Below are 24786 nucleotides of genomic sequence, written 5' to 3'. Positions count from 1 at the left end.
AATACTACTGCATTAACGAAAAGCAAGTTATTGTCTTTGAATTAGGCTCTCTTTTAAGGTTAAAAATGGCATTAAATGTGTAGTCTTTAGGTCTCAGTCTACTTGAATCTGACATTTAATGTAACCCACATTTTGTGCACCGTTTTTGCGAAGGAACATTGAGTGCCTTTTTATCTTTTTCAAATGCTTGCTTTCATCATTGTGGGAAAATAAAGCAAGGTCAAGCAATCAACGGTTCTCTGTGTTTTTTCATGAGTCGTATCAGGCTAGACTGGTTAAGCCACTGTGTTGGATGGGAAAGGATTTCTGAACTTGCAAAACAGGAGATACTCCTGCACCTGGTGGTAAAACGATGTGCGCCAGGCCTGATAGAGTATCCACAAACTGCATATCGGTTCTAAGAATATCTTTGAGGTCACACTACACCATTCCGATTGTGCAGAGGAGTATTACATCTTTAAACTAAGATGAAGGCACATAATGGCTTTGAAGGAGGAAAATTAGTTTTTAGCCAGGTTCTGGGGAGGTTAAAGTAGTATCTTTGATGCTTGGGAATTTCTTTCTGAAGTATATTGCTAAGGCAAGCATCATTGTGACTATTGCTCTTATTTAAGGTTAGGAAATGAACATAACCGTAACGCCATTTATTGAACTTCAGCATGTTTGTCCTACATGAATGATACCTGAAACGTGCCTTGATGAGAGTTACATGACTGCTTTTCTGAGCAGTCATACTTTTTTTTTAAAGTGAAAAGGCTAAGAAAATACCATATGTAGGCTACCGCAATATCATAGAAACTTGGGCCCACCCAGAATACATTTTTGCATAGGCAAGCACAACTTTTTTCTTCAGTAAATGTAAAAGTTTAGTTTAAACATTTATTTTTAAAAAAATGGCCTTACAGTTTTAATCTCCAGATGAAAATTTAACTCTGGACTGAAAAGCAGTGTAAGTCCTTATGAAAGAACATACGTGCCAAGCAAACTGTAATGCCTAAAACTTATTGGGAAGAGAGCCTGAAAAGTTGCCTCTAATGACCGGTAATCCTTTGGCATAACCTTTGAAAGCAGAAAACAGTCATTAAGAAGTTCTTTCAAAACCTCTTGCTTTTCATAGACATAAAAATCCCACGAACACTTCAGTTCACACTTCTGGTGCAGTATGTTGATTATAACATTTAATGATGTGGTAATAGTAATCAGACAGTCACCTTGCTGGAACTTGCGGCACATGCACTTCTAATGAATTTTCTTTGAAATTTGTTTTTGAAAACAACTGAAAAAAAAATATGGTTTTAGGTTAAAATGTACATACAGGGATAAAGGGTGTATATTTTTGCACACAATATTCAGTCACTTTTGAGCAGTTTGTGCCACATTTAAAAATTAGATTTTTTTTTCACATTTATTTTTCTATGTTGGATATTTTAATAACTTTATGGATCTCTGAGTAAGAAAATTAAATTTTCAGTATAGCACTTAAAGTACAAGACACTGCTGTCACTGCCTGAGAAGTCGTGTCACACACCCATGTGCAGCATATGCATGTCTTGAAACGAATGCTACCGATGTCACAGAAATTGATTTCAGGCAAATTAAATTTTGCTTAACCACTATGAGCAAAATCATGACAGACAAGCTGGATCTTGTTCAGTTCAGGCAGCGCTGTTTGTCTTGAAGGACTGAGCAACTGTGTCTTTCTTCCTAGAGATAGCGCAGAAAATACAGTGCTGCTGTATTCAAACTAGTGACAAACAGTCGTACATCTTAGAATTGACTTAAAAGTGCACTTCAGGACAGCGTCGGGTTTGGCTGACTGCAGAGAAATCTCGAGCCAGGAAGGAAATGTTTTTCTACAATGCCGATTGCTTTCTCAAACTGAGCATACTCATCTTTTGGAGAAAAGCCTCAGGAACAAAGTATGCACCATTTTTTGAGGTATTTTAAAAGTATTAATTAATTTTAACACCAAACATGAGTTAAAATAAGAAACTCCTATTCCATCTGGGAATCATTTTGTGCTTTCGGGTTTGCTGACATGGGTTTTGGAGAGAGGATGAGGGTTAGCAAATCGTTTCCAGCACTTTTAAAAGATGATTTTGGCATTTAATGATAATGTTTTGGCCAAGACAGGTTGGGCATTCACCCATGAGTGTGTGTGCGGTGTTAGGGGACGACAGGCCTGCTTTATTGGAGTCTCTGATCGTGCATCATAGCGTTGCATTGGGTTGGCAGTGTGTGTATGGCCAGACAGGTGTTCACTCAATAGCTGTCCCACTTCTCTGACCTTAAAGCTTATAATCAGCTCTGTCTGAGAGCCCGTCAATCCTTTCAAAGCAGGACAGTGGTGGAGAGATCGAGGGAGGGGAAGGGAGAGGCCATGCCTAGGGTTGGCACTTTGACAAAATGGTTAAAAAGGAGAATGAGGGGCTATTTTCCTGCCTTTGTGAGAGGAGAAAAAGAACATACAAAACTGTATGTCTTAAAAAATTAAATCCCTGATCAACTAACCAACTGTTAGGTCTTAAAGGTATAGTTCACCCAGAAATGAAAATTCTGTCCATCCAAACAGCTGCTGATAGCCATTGACTTATATCATGGTATTTTGTATTTTTTTTTTTTTTGTTCCTCATACTGATTTTTCAAAATACCTCCTTTTGTGTTCAACAGAAGAAAAATAAAATACTAATAAAGGTTTGGTACAGCATGAGGATGAGTAAATGACAAAATTTGAACCTTTTAACTAACTAAAACACAACACTTGTGGCTCAAGATGCCGAAAAAGTATCCACAAATATCTGAATATTTATGTTTTGTTGATGTGTAGTTAAAATTAATAATGAATAATAATAATAAAATAATACAGGTTTGGAACAATATTAGACTAAATCCTAACAGACTGACATTTTTTGTGTGGACTACTGATATAATGTGACTTAGCACAGGATATATACATTATAGAAATTTCACGGCACAGCTCAATCAAAAACTGTAAAACGTTAGAAAAAGAAAAGAAGAAAAATGGTGCATTTTTCATTTTCTCCTCACTGAATTGCAAATGTGCGTTGATTGCATTGGCAGAAACAGGCTGCTGCATTCTCCAGGTGGGTGCCGCGTGTTGGCAGCGGTTTAAATGAGTCGCTATTATATGCAACATTTTTGGTGTTTAAAAAAGAACTATAGAAATTCAATGACTTGTTGCTCCAGTGGAAGCATCTGGGGCATGTGAGTCATTTCCTCCGGAATATACGGTTTGTTATATGAGAGGAAGTGATGATGAGTTTAATCCTTTGTTGCTAGGAAGTTTGTGTTGTCTCCCTTAAGCTGCAGATTTCCCAAGACTGTGCCCGGTTTTGAGTTCTTTCGAGCGGTGCTCCTCCACTTGCAGGGTTCAGTGAGTGACAGTAATTTCAATCCAAGCTAATTGAGTTGTTGAATCTCCCTTTGAGCCCCTTTTCTCGCTTGCTTCAGGGTCTCTGATCAATAGTAATACACTATTGTGATATGTCAGCTAGACTTATTTATATATTTACCCCTTTATTTATCAAAGGGTATCAGGCGAAAAGCAGACTCTTTTCAAAGGGAATTGTCTCACCTTGCAAGAATGGTTTACTTTGGGGATGTTTGAATTCATCGTTCAGACTGACACGGTTTAGAGTTTAAATACATATTTGAAACAGCAGGTAATTGTATTGTAGCTTTTATGGCTATTAATGAAGAAAATTGTTAAAACTGCTGTCACTGCATTTACATTAAACTGTTCTGAACTTAATTGGTTAAATCATTTTACTCATCTTACACCCTTTATCAACAATAAATTATAGAAATTTATCAATTTATCAACTTTATCAACAGAGAACCATTTCATCTTTTTCCCAATAGCCCAGTCTTCTAATGGACATGTTGTTTGATTCATCTTATGTCATATTCTAGTTGTTTTATGGAAAAGGAAAAAATCTTCTCATTAACCTTTGATTTTTAGACCCACTGCAAAATCCCACAAGTCCATTTCTTGTTTTCCATCCGAGACCCTCTTTTGTGAGCCCACCCACCCTGTTGCTTTCAGACACCCGGGCAATTACCTCAGGCCTGCATTTACATTGAAGTATGAGGAGCTAGCCATGCAATTTTCCTTTCCTCAAGCACAATGACTTTCAAAACGCTATTTGCTAACACACATATGCTAACGTTCTTTGTAGAAGGATCCTCTGGTGGGTTCTTGTACCTCATGGCCTTCATGTCAATATACAGTGTTGGACTTCTAATGTCTTGTGTTGAATACTGTAACTAATTCCACCCCTCGACTTTTTCAGACATTCTCCCTCTCCTCAACCTGTGGTTTTGTGGTTCTCGTCTTCATCTCGTAGCCAGATACTTTTCACTTAAATGAAAGCCAAAAGTGCCTCAATGTTTAACTCTTCAAATGTGCAATCAGCGCTCCGGTTCCGCACTTCGCTTCTGAGAAATCTCTCGTTCTGCGTTTTTAGGAATGAAATGTTCTTGTTTCTGCTTAGATGCTATCAGAATGTTACAATAGCTCTGTGCTGCTGTGCAGTCGTTCGCTTGATGACCACAAAGCGATTTGGTGAGCGTTTAAATTAAGAGAAAATGTCATCCTAATATCAAGTTCCACCCATCGCACCGCAGACTGCCGGGTTTTGTTGGCGAGGGAGGTTATTGACGGAAGGACATGCATTATGATAGATGATGTGTCATTTGGATTGGGTTTCCTCTGCTCTTTTATGTGCGACCTGGAATAACAACCTCCAGACTCGCTGAGATAATCTGACAGATTTCTGGAAAGCTTCTGTAATTAGAACAAAAGTCGCATTGAAGGTTTCTAGAACTATTGTAGGGAAAGCAAAAACTGGATCTTGGACCTAGACATGGTGTGCTCTGGACCCTCTATGCATTGAAGTGTGTACGTATGTGTGTGCATGTGAGGATATGGGAAAATCTTTGAAATGTGGTGTGTGGTGAAGAGTTGGAGGAGGGGGACTTGACGTCCCTCTACCCAGCTGGGTAGCACATGCACTGGAGACTAAAGGAGCACAAGAGATGTGGTGAGCATTCCGTGGGCTGTGTGTGGAGAATGGAACGCTTCCAAAGAGCCATTGGAAAGATTCATTGTGGTCTTGGTCACGGAAATAGTACAGCCCCATACTCTTGGAGTTCTCCTCAGAAACACTGAATGATTTATATGCATCAACCTCTTTACTTGTCTCTCCTTCTTTGTTCTTTTAGTTTAGCGCTCTGATAGCACTTTTCCACAGACACGATTCAGGTGCGGGTTCCAGGCCAGTGCCAATTCTCAAACTATGCATTTCTGCCACATGAGAGTGGGTTCTAGGTTATACGGGTTCCGCAAAGTTTGTTTTTACACTCATTATAGTCAGGTAAACACGTAGTAGTGTCATAGTTCATTTCTCAATTTCTCAAGGTGCGACCGTTTTGTGACAGGCTCCAGTTTGCCTGGACAAGAACTGATGGAGAATAAGCTCTTGCTCCAGAATGTGAACCATTCTGATGGAAAAGACATAGTAATTTAATATTGCACTGGCTGATATGGAAGCCCTTTCAGACTTACTGACACCTAGTGGTGTGGAGGCAGCATCCACAAAAGTCACATCCACATCAAATCCACATTTTTGGTTACACATGCCATGGTGGAAAATGTTCTGTTTGCATTCAACCATAGTTAGTTTATTTCACAAGCAGAAGTGTCTGATAAGGAGGGTTTGAGAGATAAATTATCATCTGATCATGTGATCTCAACATGGTTAGCCCATGCAATAATCCATTCCTGATTAAAAAAAAAAAAAAAAGAAGCTTGTAATATGACCAAAATCTTCATCTTATGAAGTAAAACTTAATTTAAACATAATTGGTAACACTTTAGAATAGGTAACACTTATTCACTATAAACTATGACTTTTCCCTCAATAAACTCCTAATTTGCTGCTTATTAATAGGAAGGTAGTTGTTAAGTTTAGGTATTGGGTAGGATTAGGGATGTAGAAAAAGGTCATGTAGAATAAGGCATTAATAAGTGCTTAATTACTACTAATAAATTGATAATATTTTAGTAATATGCATGCTAATAAGCAACTAATTAAGAGACCCTAAAATAAAGTGTTACCCACTTTTTTAATGAGGTTAAGTTGCTGAGTTCTCTTCTGAATTTAAGACTAGCATCAGGCCAAACGTTCATGCAAATAGTGAGTGCTTGCAAAAGCGATAATGATTGCTAACAACTTTGTTAGCGTTAACTAATTTGTCTTGACACAAAAAGTGCTAAACCCTTATGTAATGAGTCAAGTGCCCTAAAACTCATTTAAAATCAAGAATATTGTAAATGCAATATGAAAATGTGAAGATTTATTTTTATTTTTAAGAAGTAGTCTTTTCCTCATTATTGTAGTGTTGGCTAACTATTCCCAATGTTCTTCCAGTTATAAATCTCTATGATCTCATCTAGCGCCAGATAATAGATGATGACACTGGCCGGTTGCATACTAAATGTATGTGTTAATTGTGAGTGGTCCAGACTCTCTCACTACCCCCTCCAGTGGGAGTGTGAATTCCCAACCGGACATGTTAATGGATCAATCTGCTCTGTCGAATGAGGGGGAGAGACCAAAGCTGCCCACCGGCCCAGCTGTCCTCTTTCCACAATACTGGCCTGTTTAAAGCCTGATAATAAACCATGCTCTTTGATGTCAGATGGACATTTCATATTTTTCTACAAATCGTTAAAAATGGATGAATCTCTCAACATGACTTCTTTCTAAGAAATCTTCATAAAACTCTTTCATCAGAGATACACAGTAGGGGGCTTGAGGATTTCAGCAGCACCTCACATCAAATATTGATTATCTGTTCTCTTTTTGTTTTTAGATTAACCCTCCCAACAGGGGGGGGGGGGGGGGGGGGGGGGGGGGGGGTTGCTACTGTTAGTCACAGGAGCCTTGGGAGTTTGGAGAGCTAATCACAGGTTAAGTCACCCAGAAGCCTTAACGAAAAGTATCCAATGCCAATACCAGTATTGAGACAATATTAAACCCATATACAATATATAAATTTAAAGGTATAAGTCCACAAAGTTATGACTTTTTTGTTTTTTTCACTTAAGTCGACAGTCATTGACCAGTATTCTCAAAATGGCCAAATATAGGTCAGTTTTTAGTACTGGCTATTAGTTTGGTCTATGTTATAGCTCTATTATGATGATGTTGATGTACCTTGGTATTTTTTTTTTGGTCTATGTTATAGCTCTGTTATGATGATATTGATGTACCATGGTATTTACAAGATGCTTCAAAGAATATATGGTACTTTAAGTCTATATGTCTAAAAACCATAATATTGCCATGACAGATAGATAGATTTTTATTTTTTTTTACATAAATTAAATAATGCCACAGTAATAGCATGCTACAGTATATGTTACATTATTACCACAGATTAATAAATGCAGATAAATAATAACATTTTGAATAATTATTTTCAGGTGATTTTTGCAAACATACTCAACCTGAAATCTTGCATCATGTTTGTTCATGCATAACATTTAAATCACTCACCCATGTAATCCATTTAATCGTTATACTTACCTCCAATCCGATTTTCCTTGGGAACACTTTGGATTTTAACTTTTTCCAGACTGAAATTTTGCCCATTGAGGATGATGGACAGGGAGAGGATTTGTCATGCATGGCCGTCTTTAGCATATTCCCCAGCGCCGCTTTTGGCTGAACTTGAAATGCTTTTTCTGCAAGATGTGCTGAGTATACAGTGTAGCCCAAGGTGCACATCAGTTGCATGGGGCCATCGGTTCAGCAGCAGACACAAAACACATCCCAGCCGTCACTCAAACTACAGACATGGAGTTGCACCAGACAATGATTTTATTGAGTCTGTGGGCTTATGTTGTATTGCACACTGTTGCATGACGCTTTACTCTGTGATATGACTCATGTTGAGTGTATTCTGTGAAATTATTATTATTTTATACTAGAGTAAATATTTTAGAGCATGTCTCTTTGTATTGTAATGTTTAATTACCCACATTGGACACATTTCAGACTTGTTCTCTTGAAGGAATGGTTCACCCAAAATTGAAAATTTGCTGCAAATTTACTCACCCTCAGTCCATCCAGTATGTAGATGTATTTGTTTCTTGATTTGAACATATTTGCTCACCAATGGATCCTCTGCAGTGAATGGGTACCGTTGGAACGAGACTCTAAACAGATGACAAAAACATCACAATATAATCCACAAGTACTCTACACTACTCCAGTCCATCAGTTAATATCTTCTGAACTAAAAAGCTTGTTTTAATAAACAAATCCATCATTAAGATGTTTTAAACTTCAATTTGTTGCTTCTGGCAAAGTCTTCTATTCATAATACTTCGCTTTCCTGTGAAAAAGCTGTCTTGTCTGATTTAGGAGAGAAATATGCACATATCAAGCACTCTTTACAGGAAAAAAACAGTTCTAAACAAATTGCATTGGTGGATTTTGATATGGATGGAAAAAAGGGGATTTTCTTTGCTTCACAAAATGTTAATTGATGGATTGAAGTTGTGTGGATTACTTATGGATTATTATGAAGTTTTTTATCAGCTGTTTGGACCCTTATTCTGACGGCACCCATTCACTGCAAAGGTTTCATTAGTAAGCAAATGATATAATGCTAAATTTTTCAGATGTAGAAACAAACTCATCTGCATCTTGGCCTGAGGGTGAAAAACCCCCCAGCAAATTCTCAATTTTAGGTGAACTATCCCTTTAAAGTTGATTATAATGAAATAATCTGTTCAGTACCCTACATCCAATTTTCTTAAATTTCATAAACTGCTCTTTTCCCCTTTTGTATTTTTTTTTTTCTCTCTCTATCTGTTCTCAGATTCACTTTAATTTGATTCCAATCCCCTTTACACCTCCCAGTAACCCGAAGACAAAGACCGTCTCAGGTGTAATCCATTACTTATGGCCCACCAGTAATGGCCATCCATTGCCACATTATTTATTGATTAGATATTTTTCACATGAAGATAAAATAAAATTATTAAATGAAATAATGTGTAGAATGACATGAGGTACAGTTTATCATTAAACCCTTAGATATAGCTAATTATTTTAACACTTTTTTTTATTAATAAAGTGAATAATTTAAGATCTAATATGTATATTAATGACTCACGATTAGTGTGTATCCCTGTTGTTAAAATGATGAAAGGTAAATATGTTGTTTTAATTTTAGTCTTTAATCTTGTGCAGTTGATCATCTAGATGGCAAATTGCTAAAAACAGTAGCTAATCAGGTCACTCAACCAATCTGTCATATATTTAATAGATGTTTGCTTAGTGGTGTATATCCAAATCTATGGAAATAATCTAAAATTATACCATTACTTAAAAAGGGAAAAACAGACTTTTCAGGATCTAATTGTAGGCCAATTAGTATTCTTCCTATTTTGAGCAAGCTCTTGGAGAACATTATTTTTAAACCAATTTTACAATATTTTAGAATCAATGGATTATTTATTAATGCACAACATGGTTACAGACCAGGACACTCCACAAGTACTGCTCTTATGCACATGACAGATGAATGGTTAGCAGCCCTAAATGATAAGAAATTGGTCGGTGCTGTTTTATTAGATTATACCGCAGCTTTTGATTTTATTGATCATGACATTCTTGTTGCTAAACTAAAATGTTATGTTTTTTCATTCACAGCTCTTGATTGGTTTGGAAGTTATCTTTCTAATAGAAAACAGAGAGTGTATTATAATGGATCTTTCTTGGAGGCTAAAAATACATACTGTGGTGTACCACAGGGTAGTTGTTTAGGGCCATTATTGTTTTCCATTTTTATAAATGATTTACCATATGTTGTTGATAAGGCAAATATAGTTATGTATGCTGATGATTCTACAATGTTTCCACGGCACATACATTAACTGAGCTTCAGGAAAATTTAAGTTGTGAGTTGTTAACAATTACGAAGTGGGTTCGAATTAATAAACTGATTTTAAATTTAGAAAAAAACAAATGTATTGTTTTTAGTAACAAAAATAGTATGACTAAAGCTGCCGATTTGAATTTATTCATTAACGGGGTACCAATGAAACACCTAGTGCTTCATTATCAGTTTCGGGCCAATGTTAGTGATATGCATAGAAACTTATCGTGGCTACCGGTGAAGGTTAAATTACATTTACGAGTGTTGGTGTATTTTTATAAGGTATTCAAGTATCATACTCCTTGTTTTTTCTTTGAAAAAAAGTTTATGTGGGACTTAGACATGATTATAGCACACGTCAAGTGAGTAGGGATCAACTTGTTTTACCGTGTCCACGAACATATTTAATGAAAAAGACTGTACTTTATTGAGGTTCTGTTGCTTGGAATATGGTTCCCATAGATATAAGAAAGAGTAACTGTACATATGTATTTCGAAGAAAATGTGAAGATATGCTTATAAATATGTAGATGTATGTTTTAAGTGCTGCTTCTGCTGAGATGTATAGTTTGTGATGTGATAAGTCAATTATTTTTTTTTAACTATTTGTACGATTGTCTGTTTTGATTGAGTTGAGGACCCCAGGAAGACTAGCAACCACTCTGTGGAAGCTAATGGGGATCCAAATAAACAATACCGTGACTCGCAGGCTTGCAGTGGTCGTATTGTTTGGTTACGTTGCTTGTAAATCACCCACTGAGATATGCTGGTCACTTTTGTGTTGCTATCCACAGGAGACAGTGATTCGTTAAAAACATCTCAGTATGTTAAAGGCATTTATATATGTTTAGGTTGTTAGAAACTGGCTCGCCGTTGTCCTTTTGTACACAAACCTATCCTTGCGCACACACCAGTGCATTAAACACATTCAAGCGCACACATGCAGAAAGATCCGCTCACAAATATATACATACTCCAAGCACAGCATGAATACACATAGTAAAGGAAGCTGTCACTCTTTCCTGTGTATCACATAAAAAGCTTTTTTACTGAATAGGGACATCAATAATTTAGCTGAATACCATTCTGTGTAAAGCCCCCTTATGCATTTATGCACACATTTATGTAATGGTGCCAGCTGAGCCTTTTCCCCCTTATCTTTGTGTCTTTGTGCCTAGTTTCTGTCTGTCTTTTGCAAACAAGCAGGGCCGTTTCTGTGTAGTTATTTTGCTGGCCTTTGTAATCATTAACTACGTAAGTTTTGTTGACCCTAACAGCCCCACGCTTCCTCTGACTCTTGACAGGTGGCCTGGTATCTCGTATCGGGATGATGTCATCAGCTGTTAGGGCAAGTACGGGCAAATGTTGTGTTTGTTTTTTCCTCAGCCCTACCGAAACTATGACAGTGTCCTTGTTCACGTTTCGAGAGGGACAGAGAGAGAACGTTAGTGAGCACGACCTTGTCTCCAAGTCTGGTATCGGTCTGTTTACACATTGTAGATACTGTTGGCCTGTTTTGAACTTCTAGCGAGACAAAACAAAATTTTATATCTTTAATTTACAGTAAAGGTCAAAAGTTTGAAATCACTGAAATTCCAATAAAGAGACAATAAGTCTTTTTATGTTCACCAAAATATATTAAAATAGAAAACCGTTAATATAATTCTAATAATATTCTTACTTTAATTTTGATCAAATTAATCTAGCCTTTATTAGTGGTAATGTATATTATTAGGGGAAAAAAATCTATAAAATTAACATGGGAATTATGAATCATAAAAAAAAAAAAATCTATAGTGATTATACAATGTACTTGTTATGCTAGGCTCAATAAAAGGCTGCACATTGCTTTCAGTACATATATGTCTATAAATTATTCCAAAAAAATCGGTGATCTTATCCAGTATAAAAAAATAAATGATTTTGTTTGCATGATGCAACAAACTTTTAAAGTTTGTACTGCATCCATTTACCTTTATAAAGAGTGCAATATAAGAAATTCAAAGCCTATATGCGTGTGTATTACATCATCTATCCTGCTGTTGGATTGTGGATATAAAAATGTAGTGGAAGAGCTGGCAGGCCGAGCTGTGAAAGATGAATCGGTGTGTAAAAAAGAGTGATGAGAAGAAAGAGAGCAGAACACAGGTATGCTGATGCATCCCCTTGACATTTTCACAACGCCTTCAAACCACTCTCAGGGGGGAAGCAGCGTGGGCCTGTACGCTCCGTCCTACATCGCATTGGACTTGTGCCATGTGGGGTTGGCTTCATAGTCAAATTTGGAAGAAAGCAACATATGGTTGTATAATCAGTGCCTTCTTTCGATGAGGGCAATGTCCTTTTAAGCAAGTTATTCGATGTTGATAATGCCCTCGGCCAGTTATTTTCAAGTTATGCAAGAGCAGCTTCTATATGCTTGAATGAGGAAAGGCCAAAAGCTGTTTGCGAAGCCTACGCTTAAAAAATAAAACATATGGCACATCACCACTAAAATTTTACAAATGTTACCCTCTTTTAGCTCAAATCGGGCTGAAAAACATTTCTAATTTAATTTAATAATTAAATTTGTCAATATATACAGCTAAATGAGAGTTAATAATGCAAGAACTGATTGTATTTGTTTTTTAGTGTCAAATACTTAAAATAATCATATTCATTTTATATTCACATTTTGTCATGCTGTATATTATAATTTTGTACTGCCTAAATTCACACGTGACTTTTAAACAATTGATTTTAACTTGTAATGTTGCAATGATATTATAATCATAATAATTTCAAGTCATGTAAAAAAAAATGTAGACAAAGTATTATGGAATTGTAATATATAAGTTATTATTTTATTGTATTTTATTTATTTTTTAGTTTCTGTTTTAGTTTACTATAATAACCGTGTTTCTGACTGTTGCTATATTTCCCATCCACTTTTCAAAAATAGCATGATTTCTCTTTAAATTATCCCTGGAGCTGATGGGAGCGGTACCCTTAGGGTATGTTGATGATATGTACCAAACTGTTTGAAAAACAGAATATGCACAACCTGTATAACTTCCTGTATAGCAGGTTGGTTCAGGTAAACACACCACCTCAATCGAGCAGATGGTAGATGGTCTGTCAGGAAAAGGGATATTCAGGGGAAATGTGTGTAAAGTTTAAGCATTAATGCAGAAAGGGACGAGAGTAGAGCGCAAGTGAAAGCCGGAGTGCTGACCATATGTTGCAGCAGGTTTCTGCTGAAGGTAAATATTAGCTAAGGTTGACACAGTAGATGAGGGAAGCTGGTAAAACAGGAATCAAATAGCCATGTTTAGAGGTAGATGCAGCGCTCAACAGCCCAGCACGTCTGCAGAAACGCGCACAAAAACAAACACACTAGAATGAGTCGTACGTGCATGGCCGGCTGTAGGATTCATTACATTCTCCTCATTGATTTTAGAGTTACTCTTGAACTCCACCGTCGCAGTCTCTTCTCTGTTTTTAGCTGCTAACGCGATACAGCGTTGTAATGTGCCCACAGCGTGAGCGGGATGTGCTGGCAGGAACCGTATCATCACTCTCTAGCACATAAACATATTAGTGTCCTCACCGAAACTGAGCTCTTCTTTTTTTTCCTAACTGAAGGACCTGGATTGCTATTAGATTACCCACACACAATGGGGCGTATTTTGTAGACTCTCTAAACAAGCCTTTCTGCGGTTTTCTTAATGAGATGGGCCGAATGCCATCATTTTTTGTGGGAGGCCTGAAGCAGGTCCACTGTTGTGCCTCGTGCCCGGGGAGAGATGCGGATCCGGTCAGGCTGCTGTCCCAGAGAATGGTAGCTCTGTTTGGAGTGTGCCTCCGCACTGATGCTACGTCTTACAGGAGGTGTCCTCGTCGCACCCCCACCGCATGGTCCACGTGTGTGAGTGAATAGGACAGATTATGTGATCTGTTGTGAAAAGTAGGCCTGGAAACAACAGCAGTTACATTTTATACAATAAAACAGGAGTTATGAACCTTTTTGACTTGAAGGCATCAATTTTCCAACCCCCCCCAAAAAAAAAACCAACCCATTGGCCGTTTGACCAATACATTTTCCCTGGGGTAGGTAAATGTAAAGCTCTGTAAGATACTTCATAATGCTTCTTCTTGCTGGTTCAACTGATATTTGCTCACCGAGGGACTAAGGGACTAATCACTCATATGTTGGACTTGTTTTATGGTCATTCTCTGAGACATGATGGGTGGATGAAACATGACTAAATGAGATTTTTTAACACACCTTGAACTTTGGGGATTGTGAAAGGCTTTAGCCACTTCTAACTTGTTCATATATGCCTCACGGTCATATCTACGCAATTACTTCCCTGCACATTATAAGTTTCTGCATGTAGTCCAGCTAAGAGACTTGGAAAACGAAGTAGAATCCATGTTGTCTGGGTGTGTTTGTCAGATCCACTAGATGATACCTTAAGACCTCTGGATTTGTTCTGCGGTGCGATACTTCACTTTCATCGTTATTCAGATGTCTGCAAGTGATCGTCTTACTCAACTTTTATTGTTATACTTTCAAGGGCACCATTGTGCCAGCGACAACGTTCTCTCACGGTCTGTTTGCCCTTGCTTCCGTTTCGTAGCAACTTAAGTTCTTGTATTGTGTATAGAAGTGTTTATATTCTCAAATTTTCTCTCTGATTGCCATCTATTGTTCAACTCCACTGTGCAGGCTATAATTACTCTCTATCTCCTACTTTCTTTGGAAGACCCCTTCAGCCCTGAGGTGGAGGAAGAGGAGGTGGAAATGGGGTCAAGGGGCCCAGAGGCTTTGGGTTCCTTAGTGTGAGGATTTGGGTTCTGGAGCCGTATAATTACCCCTCTCTTAAAACTCCCTCAAAAGTTGATCTTTATTTGTGGTGGACTAAGTGGATAACTCAGAGGAGGGAGTTAGCAGAATATAGTCTCCCTACTATTCCCCCACTAACAACATCTCCATACAGCTGAAGTGAACTAGGCCTATATTCTTTCCCTCTAAATCTGCCTCGGATGTTTTTTCTAACTGATGTTGGCAAGCTATAAATCGTATTGGTACTTCACATGGCCTTTCCTCTGTTTTGACCCTGTCACGGTAGCAAATGCAAGCGGAAACAGGGTCAAACCAAGGTGTACAAGGACACAGGTGTTCCCCAAGGTATCTGTGCAGAGGTTGCCAGCCGTCTTTCTGTCAAACTCGATTAGTCAATCAATCTGTCGTTTCACAGTGCCTGCTGATGGGTCTATACACTCTGGTCAAACATATATCATCCGTACACGCCTGGGTAAATGAGAAATGAAGGGTTTGGTGTGCATTGGTTCAAAAACCGACACATCACCAGCTGGTTCCCTCCTTTATAAGTGATATTTGCTAAAGATAGCATCACAATTGATTCTCATACTTAGGGGGTCTCTTATGGACCAGTAAGTAACCACCAATAAGTAACACAGCTGAATTCATGGGGAAATGATTTAAGTTTCATGTTCTTCCAAAACAAACCTGAAACTACTAGTGTAACACTGCATGATAAAGAGGAAACTTGCTAGCAATAAGAGTTTCTTTTTTTCAAGGTCTGTACTATTTGTTCTCTGAAATCTTGAGTGTCTTGCTTTCAGATTTGTGCAGTGGCGACCTTGAACTTTTTTTTTTCCAACGTGCAAACACAGACACACACAACATACATATTTCTGTGTTCATTGTTTGGACAGCGCATATTTTACTTGCTTCTCTCTCTTTCTCTCTAAATGTGTGGCTAGTTTCAGCACTGCTGGTCATGAAACCAATTTTAGTCTTAGACTGTCGGTGTCTTCTCAAGTTTAACTTTTCCCAGATTATCTTTCAAATGACTACAAGTCTTGACCTAAGCATTTAAACACTTGCCCATACTTGTTGAACTCTTATGACTGATATTACCCACAGGCCTGTGCTCAAACCAGTATTTCAACTTTTCTTAAAATGGCTTACGAATACCCTTATCAGTAGGAAGCTGATTCCTAATCAGTAATTCACTCTTTAAAATTGCCCATTATTGTCTAATTTTCAAAAGACACCATTTAAATAAGGGATGTTTAAAATGCATATGATTGTATGATTTTATATTATATGTAACTTGCTATCAAACAAATAATGTGTGAACAAATCTCAATCCAAATTAATAATTTTAATACTAATTTCAATGTAAGAATATATTCAGAAAGTGTTCACAGTTCATCAGTTTAATCTGACAGATGCTCACGAAACTAAAACGTTCTTTTTAGAAATGAAATATCGTACTGGTATTTCTACAAACATCCACTTTTTAATCATCTGTTGTTTACTATACACATGGTAATAGTGTTGACATTTTAAGACGACGAATGAACGAAATGTAAGATGAAGAACTAAAGTTTAAGTTGTGCTTGAAAGTTCACTTTTAAAAGAACGATAATGTCATTATTGTAGCAAATGCTATACATATTTATATAAGGGATCTAAATAGCACTCATTTGGTCAAATGACCAACAGTTTCCCTCTGTTTTGTTTTCCCCTGCAGTATTTCTAACTTTTATGAGTGGCATGATTAAGCGCGGTAGTTCAGAGTTACTTCCTCTTTGCTAAGGTCTCTCTGTAGGAGGTAATTACCTCTTTTGCCAGTCATAAATAAGCGAGGGAGAGGGGGAAAGAGGGAGGTGAAGGTATGTGGTTTAGTATATGTTTGTGCAGAAATCAAGGCCAACAGGACAGCACAGCGCCTGACGGCGAGGAGAAATATATCTACTCGGGGTCTCCTACGACAGGTTTGTTAAAAACAACAGAACTCATGGACCCTCCAGGGACACGTTTGGCTCAGAGTTATTCACGGGTCAGGAAAGCTTCTGTTATGAATGGCCTCTCTAGAGCTAAACAGGAACTGAAAGCGCTCATGGATGCATAGCCCTTCTGAAAAAGCATAAGCAGGGTAGAAATGTAAGAAGAGCCGGTTGTCTGGTCAGGTGTTAAGGAAGTGAAGACAAAGAAAATATGATTGAAAGGTAAAGGGGGCAGTTAAACAAAAGTATGAGTAATAGCACGTGCAAGAAAGCAAGACTTTAGAGAAAAGAAAGGGGCGAGAAGGAGGTATTCAAGTGTTGACACATCATTCTCAGCTGGAGGGGGTAAAAGAAGGTCACCAGGGAGACAAAAGGCCAAGGGCCTGCCAAAACAAGATGCATTTGACTGTGGGGCATGCCGTACTTCAGGGTTATCTTGAGAAACAAAACCACTATTGTTTTAACTGGGGGCAATGGAAGCATCTTCTACGTGACAGATACCTCCGTACTCCTGAACGCCGGAAAAAATAGAAAACCCATTTGTTTACTACTAATTGCCTGCCTGGTTTATTGTAGCTTAATTCGAGTGCCATCATTGTGGGGACACTCAGACTGGATCCCACATTGTTTCCATTAATAGGTGCTTGAGGCTGTCACCGAGATGTTTACCAATGAGAAATAATTAGGATGAAGTGGTGTGGGAGGGTTGGCAGTCAGGATCAGAGTCAGGGGGGGATCTACCATCATTACACATGCAGGGAAAGTCTACATCCGGCGCTCTTGAAGACCTAATGCTGCCTGTAAACACCGCTGCCATACTTGTAATTAGTTCTGTTTGGCGTTTGAAGTACTCTTGCTGAATTGACATGCTAGCTGTTTTGACGCACTCGATTGTAGCGAGAAAGCCCGAGTCGAGTCAATGAGTTGCTGTACCTTCAGTTAAGGTTGTCTGTTTTCATGATGCATATTCAAAATAAATACCAAAAACACATATGGACAGATAGCATATGCTTATATATAATCTAAATAGTTTTTGGTTACGTTTTATGTTAAGGTAATATTGTTACAGTGTAATTACACAATACTAGGGAATATCAATTAACAACTTAGGGTTAGGGTTAGGTTTTGGGTTAGTTATGTGTAACACATGAAATGGGTAGCTCAACTCAAAATAAAATTGGTATTAAAAGGATAATTCACCCAAAAATGAAAATTCTAATTGCTTACCCTCATGTTGTTCCAAGCCCATAAGACCTTCGTTCATATTCGGAACACAAATTAAGATATTTTTTGATTAAATCCTTCTGACCCTGCATAGACAACAATGCAACTGAAACGTTCCCAGGCCCAGAAACGTTGTAAGGACATAGTTAAAATTGTCTTCAAAGAAAACAAAAATAACAACTTTATTCAACAATCTTGAATGTTGGTGGACAGTGATTCGGAAGAGAAGAATTGTTGAATAAAGTGATTAATTTTGTTTTCTTTATGACACTAAAAGTATTCTCATAGCTTCATAACATTACGGTTGAACCATTGATGTCACAAGGACTATTTTACGATGTCCTTGCTATGTTTCTGGGCCTTAAACGTGTCAGTTGCGTTGCTGTCTTTTTAGAGTCAGAAAACGCTCAGATTTCATCAAAAATATCTTAATTTGTGTTCCAAAGATGAACGAGTTTTTGAGGGTGAGTAAATACTGATGGCATTTTAATTTTAATTGGCATTTTAATTTTTGTGTTAACTATTTTAAAGACAATTTTTCTAAATTACCAAAGTATTGATACATTTAGTGCATTAACAATCATTCTCAGCATGGATTGGTTGACTTGTTTGTAATGTCCTTCTTCTTGTCTTTCTGCAGCAGGGAACGGGCAGTCGGTGCAGACGGACCCCAGTAAATCCGGATTTGTGGATGATACGGTCGAGCTGCGATGTGTCTTCATCAACGGTAAGCCACCAGTGAAGATCTCTCAGGTCACCTGGCAAAAGCTGATAAATGGCACCAAACAAAACGTCGCCACCGCTAACCCAGCCTTGGGAGTATCAGTGCTGGCCCCTTTCAAAGAGCGTGTGAGCTTCAAGCACCCTTCTGTGCGCCAGAGGACCCCTTCTTCTCTTGAGGATACCACCATTGTGTTCAGCAAACTACGGCTCTCTGATGAGGCGGCCTACATCTGCGAGTACACCACCTTCCCAGCAGGCAACAGGGAGAATATGGTCAACCTCACCGTCTTTGGTAAGACTACCACGCTACATTTATACTGCTGTTCTCCTGTGAAAAGAGCACATTCACAAACAGATCATCAATGGCCCTCATTCATGAAACATGAACAGAATTAATTTGTCTGTCATTCATAAAATAATTCTGACATTGTCACATTAATGTGACAGTGGCCCTCATTCACAAATAACAAGTAGAACAAATTGTGTCATTTGTTCAAAAACATTTATATCCCACACTAAAATGTATGTAAGAATAGCTATGCATGCAGTTATTCACATTACATGGTACAATGATACAAAAAAATAAAAATAAAACAGTAATATTTTTTTACAAAGAGTTTTACAAAAAAAACTAACTCTTTGAATGAATGTTCTACGAACAGTTTACAAAATTGTGCATAAACACTGCTTTTATAAAATGCTGCAGTTTGTGTTAATACTTTTATATTTATGATTTACACAGAAATCCTCTTTTTAATGCAAGAATGACTTTACAAACAATTTGAAGTGAATTCACATGAAATGTGATAGTTTTCACTATAATTGTTTTGTGAATGTTTTATACAAACATTCACATTCAGTGCCATTTTCAGACTGATTTGCACGCAGCACGTATGGACAGCACAGAAGTAGGTGTCATTTTCTTGAATATTCTCCACACTCTTAGCACTGACATGGTGAGATATTTTTGATTAAAGGTGTCATCATGGTTAGCAGGTAGTAAGGTGTAAATGGATGTTGTTTCAGCAATATTTTATTCATAAACCTGTAAGCCCTTCAGAAAAAATCATCTTTGTCCTTGACCGCTCCGGGTCTGTAATGTGCTTGGTTAAAACCTTCACTACGCTCGAAATGTATTGATCAGTGTTCACCACAACAGAAAGAGCTGCATCTCAGCCTCGACCTGCAGATATAATGCATTCATACACGTTCTTGTCAAAAGCTACACACACAGGTGAAGATGAGCTATCATTTTATCAAAAGAATCCAACTTTGTATTATTTTCCTTGACACACAAAATCAGAGGTTAAGCAGAATGTCTGAGCTGAAAAAAAAGATTCTCTGACATTCTGCCTAAATTTAAGTCTTAAGTCTTGCAAAAAAGTCTCTGTTGTTGGGTGAACTTTAATAAATGTCCTAAACAGACATCAATAAAAGTTTTCCTCCTCAGTATCTTGTTATAGAGGTGGGTTATGCTCCCACTGATTGCAGATCTAATTAGAAATGAAGTGTTGATATGTTTTCCATTACGCCAACAAAGGGAGCTGCTTGGCTCAAGTACAGTTTTTTTTATTAGTGTTGCTTGTTAACTCCCAAGCCCATTTTGTATATCACGTTCACATGCGTCCTCTGAGAACGCTGGCACTGCTGTAAGAGTGAGCAACCTGAATGGAGATAACCAGCTCAGTGCTTTCAAAGAGCCTCTTCATGTCATATCAACCCTCGCCACAAACCTCAGTCCTGCTATCAGCACTCTTTGACACGCACTCACATAAACACACATCTTCTCTTTTGATGCGGGCCTGTTAATTGCTAATTGGCAGCCCATAAAGGATCAAGATTGGATGACTTTGGGCACCGCGAGAAACGAGTGGTTTCTACATCTGTTTGAGTGCTTGACTGATGCTTTCGCTTTGAACACAGGGTAGGGGAAAAATAAATTAGTGAACTGCTTGATTTATACTGACGGGGAAAAAACTACTTTTCAGAACGCCGAGATTAGCGTTAGAGGCACTGGATCAAGGGCACCTCTGTTCACACATTTCTTTAGTATCTTACAGTGTTTCTTTTCTTGTTTTTTATTGTTTACTTCTTTCTTACAGCACGGCCAGTGACTAAGATGAGCTTGACTTCACCCACCATCGTGGCAAGGACACCAAAACGCAAGATGCCCGTGGCCACCTGCATGTCGGCTAACGGCAAGCCTCCCAGCGTTATCAAATGGGACACCACTCTGAAGGGCGAAGCCACGTTTCAGGAAACGCGCAATCCGAATGGCACCGTGACCGTACGCAGCAACTACATCGTGTTGCCCAGCCGTGAGACCCATCGTCAGAAGCTCACCTGCATCGTCACCTACCGTGCAGAACGCTTTACAGACAGCGTCATACTCAACGTTCAGTGTAAGAACAATGTTTTTCTTCATATCTTTCAAATTTCTGCAGGAACACAATAAATTATGTTATTAATAGACATGTATAAAATATACTACCAGTCAAAAGTTTGGGATAATTCTTTTTTTTCAAATGTTTTTGAATTAAGTCATTTCTGCTCACCAAGACTGCATTTACTTGATTAAAAATACAGTAAAAACAGCAAAAAAAAAATTGAAAAATTAATACAATTACAAAAAAACTGCTTTGTTTCAATATATTTTAAAATTTAATTTATGCCTGTGATGCAAAGCTGAATTTTCAGCATCATTATTCCAGTATTATGTGTCACATGATTCTTGAGAAATCATTATAATATTGTGTTACTGCTCAAGAAACATTTCTTATTATTATCAATGTTGAAATCAGTTTTTGCTGTTTACTATTTAATAGTGAATAAATCATAACTTGTATTCATCAGGGATGCATTAAATTGATCAAAAGTGACAGAAAGGGCATTTATAATGGTACAAAATATTATTATTATATATATTTTTTTAAATAAAGGCTGTTTATTTAACTTTCTATTCATTAGAATACTATCATTAGGATTTCTATTCATCAAGAATCCTGAAAAAATGTAGCATGCAGCAAAAACTGTTTCCAACATTGATAATAATAAGAACCATGATTTATAATTGAGCACCAAATCAGTATAATAATTTATGGTGTGTCAGACTGAAGACTGCTAAAAAAATTCAATTCAGCTTTGCTATCACAGGAATAAATTAGTATTACTAAAATAGAAAACAGTTTAAAATAGTATATGTATATTATTATTTTTTATTTATTTGTTTTATATATATATTTCAAAAACGTGAAAAAAATTGATCAGTAGTGTAGCCTTTATAATATACATCACATATGTGACCCTGGACCACAAAACCAGTCTTAACTGTCAATTTTTTTTAAATGAGATTTATACATTACTGTATAAATAAGCTTTCCATTGATATATGGTTTATTAGGATAGGACAATATTTGGCCGAGATACAACTATTTAAATAATCTGGAATCTGAGGGTGCAAAAAAAAAAAAGAAGAAATCTAAATATTGAGAAAATCGCCTTTAAAGTTCTTAGCAATGTATATGACATATCAAAAATTAAGTTTTGATATATTTACAGTAAGAAATTTACAAAATATCTTCAAGGAGCATGATCTGTACTTAATGTCCTAATGATTTTTGGCATAAAAGAAAAATCAATCATTTTGACCCATGCAATGTATTTTTGGCTATTGCTACAAATATACCCCAGCGACTCAAGACTGGTTTTGTGGTCCAGGGTCACATATTATACATCACATAATTGCATAAGTGTATGTTATCCAGTTTTCTCAAAGATCAGATTTAATTCAACTGTTTTAAATGATGTAACGATCCATCTGACTTGTCTGATTACTGACATATTTATATAAAACCCTACTGGAATGTCAAATAATGCCTAAACAATACATAAAAAATGTATGTGTGCTTGGTAATAAGATGTTAGCATTAATACTTTACTGTTACGCAAGTCCTGCGGAGGAGGTTCAGAGCAGGAAGAGATGTGTCACTGGCCTGTCTCAGCCGCTGTTGTTATCAGCTATTGTTCAGGGCAGTTTAGAGCAGTATAGCAGCCCCCATACAGCACACTGATAGAGGAAATCCACCCATTCTCCCACGCTACGCTATAGAATGCATTGTTCTTGCGGTGCGGTTGTTTGTGTGAAAGTCCAGCAGTAAGTTCACAGAGAATCACTCGTCCTGATTCTTGATTTACTTTGAGTGTTTTGTTAATCAAGTTACCCTTTGGTATAACATTTCCAAATTGAATTTGCTCGGCCTTATACATGCTCATGAAAGCAATTAAGAATAAATCTGAAGAGACATAGAAATTACTGACCGGTACCATCAAGTATGCAATGCATTTTAATATCGTCATTAATAGAAAAATTGTGCTGTAATGAATTGAAATTTGGCATTTAGCTGAGGTTCTTATCCAATTAGGCCAATTTCTAGAATAGTTGCCCTGGAGCAGCTTGCGGCTAAGTGGGTAGCTAAAGGGCACAGTGGTGGTTGTAGTCTCAGTAACCCTTCACTTGTTGGCTGTCCTCCCAATTGCTTAAGAAATAAACTCTTGACCTTTTAGCTATGAGCCCAGACCATTAATCAGTATCATGACAAGCACCCATCATCAAGTCATGTGACCCAGAAGAGCTGTCTGAGCTCCTGCCTTTTTTTTGTGCTTTTATATAGATGAGCCAGAGGTAAAAATCGAGGGATTCGACGGGAACTGGTATCTGAATCGTCAAGATGTAAAGCTAACGTGCAATGCAGACGCCAACCCAGCCGTCACCGTCTACCAGTGGAAACTGTGAGTTATTGTTGCTTGACCTACTAATCCACATTATGAATAATCACTTTGTTGCCTTGGCTTATCAATATAACAAGATGAATGAGTAATATATTTGAGTAAAATACATAAAGAGGAAGAATAAAAAGCCAACTGGTTTGTTTGCAAGTAACAAAAGAAACAGTTCTTGCAAATTTAAAAGAAAAAAATTACACATTACTATCAAATATTTATGCTACCAGTCAAAGGTTTGCACACACCTACTCATTTTTATTACTTTTAACATATTTTAAAATAATAGTAGAGTCTTCAGAACAATTGAAAGAAAGAAATGAACGGACAACTAAATTAACGAGTGAATGAACAAACAAATAGATAGATAGATAGATAGATAGATAGATAGATAGATAGATAGATAGATAGATAGATAGATAGATAGATAGATAGATAGATAGATAGATAGATAGATAGATAGATAGATAGATATTTTCCTTTACTATCTAATCCATCCTTTAAAAAAAACACAATTTTATTTTTTTATTTAATTTTATATTTTTTTAAGAAATGCATAATTTATATTTTTCAAAAAAAAAAAAAACTAATGTCAAGCATTTCCTCGTAAGCCTTTAGATCAAAAGGTTTTTAAGATCATGAGGCTCAGTGTGTCCAAATGTTTGACTGGTTGTGTGTCGGCATCATTAAACTAAATAAAAGATGACTGATGTTTGAAGAGTTCTCCTGTAATACTACATGACAGCATAGATATGTAATGAATGATAAGAGGTAATTTCCTTCCGTAAACTACTTCTTCAGTCATTGGTGGTTAGCACTCAATCAAGATAAGTAAAGCCATTTACAATGGCTCTATTCAGAACTCACGGAGCCATTGATAACCCTTCAAACAAGATCAAACATGAGAAAATAAGCAATGCTTTGTGTACTTCTGAATGTTTACCTTACCAATATACCGGTTTGAAAGAACAGTGAATGAGATATACAGTGAGACCGAGTCTTGTTTGTCAGTATGAGTCTTCTCATGGGTATTGTTGTCGAGTTACTGGTGCTACGGGTTTGGATGCAAAGCATGTTGGCAAAAAATGACATCATTGCTTTGCCTACCAAATTAATATGTTGACAAGACAGTCTCAGGTCTGTTTTATAAACCTTTCTGTGAACAATGCCGGTGTTTATGTGAGGTCAAGGGCGTGGAAACCATTACTCATTAATCATTTTAACTTGTATTAATTATTATACACCCCCACACACAAATTTTTTTTTTTTTTTTTTTTTTTT

At 37.2% G+C, this 24786-nt stretch overlaps 1 protein-coding gene across 2 annotated transcripts in view; it reads left to right on the top strand.

Annotated features, from left to right (window-relative positions):
- The window catches only part of LOC306888434 (nectin 1b-like), a 167978-nt gene that overhangs the window by 41450 nt on the left and 101742 nt on the right, over positions 1-24786 (top strand). For both annotated transcript variants that reach the window (XM_079446734.1, XM_079446733.1), the window contains exons 2-4: positions 18644-19018; positions 20829-21128; positions 23397-23514. In XM_079446734.1, coding sequence (XP_079302860.1) covers positions 18644-19018; positions 20829-21128; positions 23397-23514 — 793 coding nt within the window. The remainder of the gene's footprint in view (positions 1-18643; positions 19019-20828; positions 21129-23396; positions 23515-24786) is intronic.

Source organism: Barbus barbus, assembly GCF_936440315.1.
Source record: "Barbus barbus genome assembly, chromosome: 22".
NCBI classification, from domain to species: Eukaryota; Metazoa; Chordata; class Actinopteri; order Cypriniformes; family Cyprinidae; genus Barbus; species Barbus barbus.
This window is presented reverse-complemented; position numbering and strand designations above follow the sequence as displayed.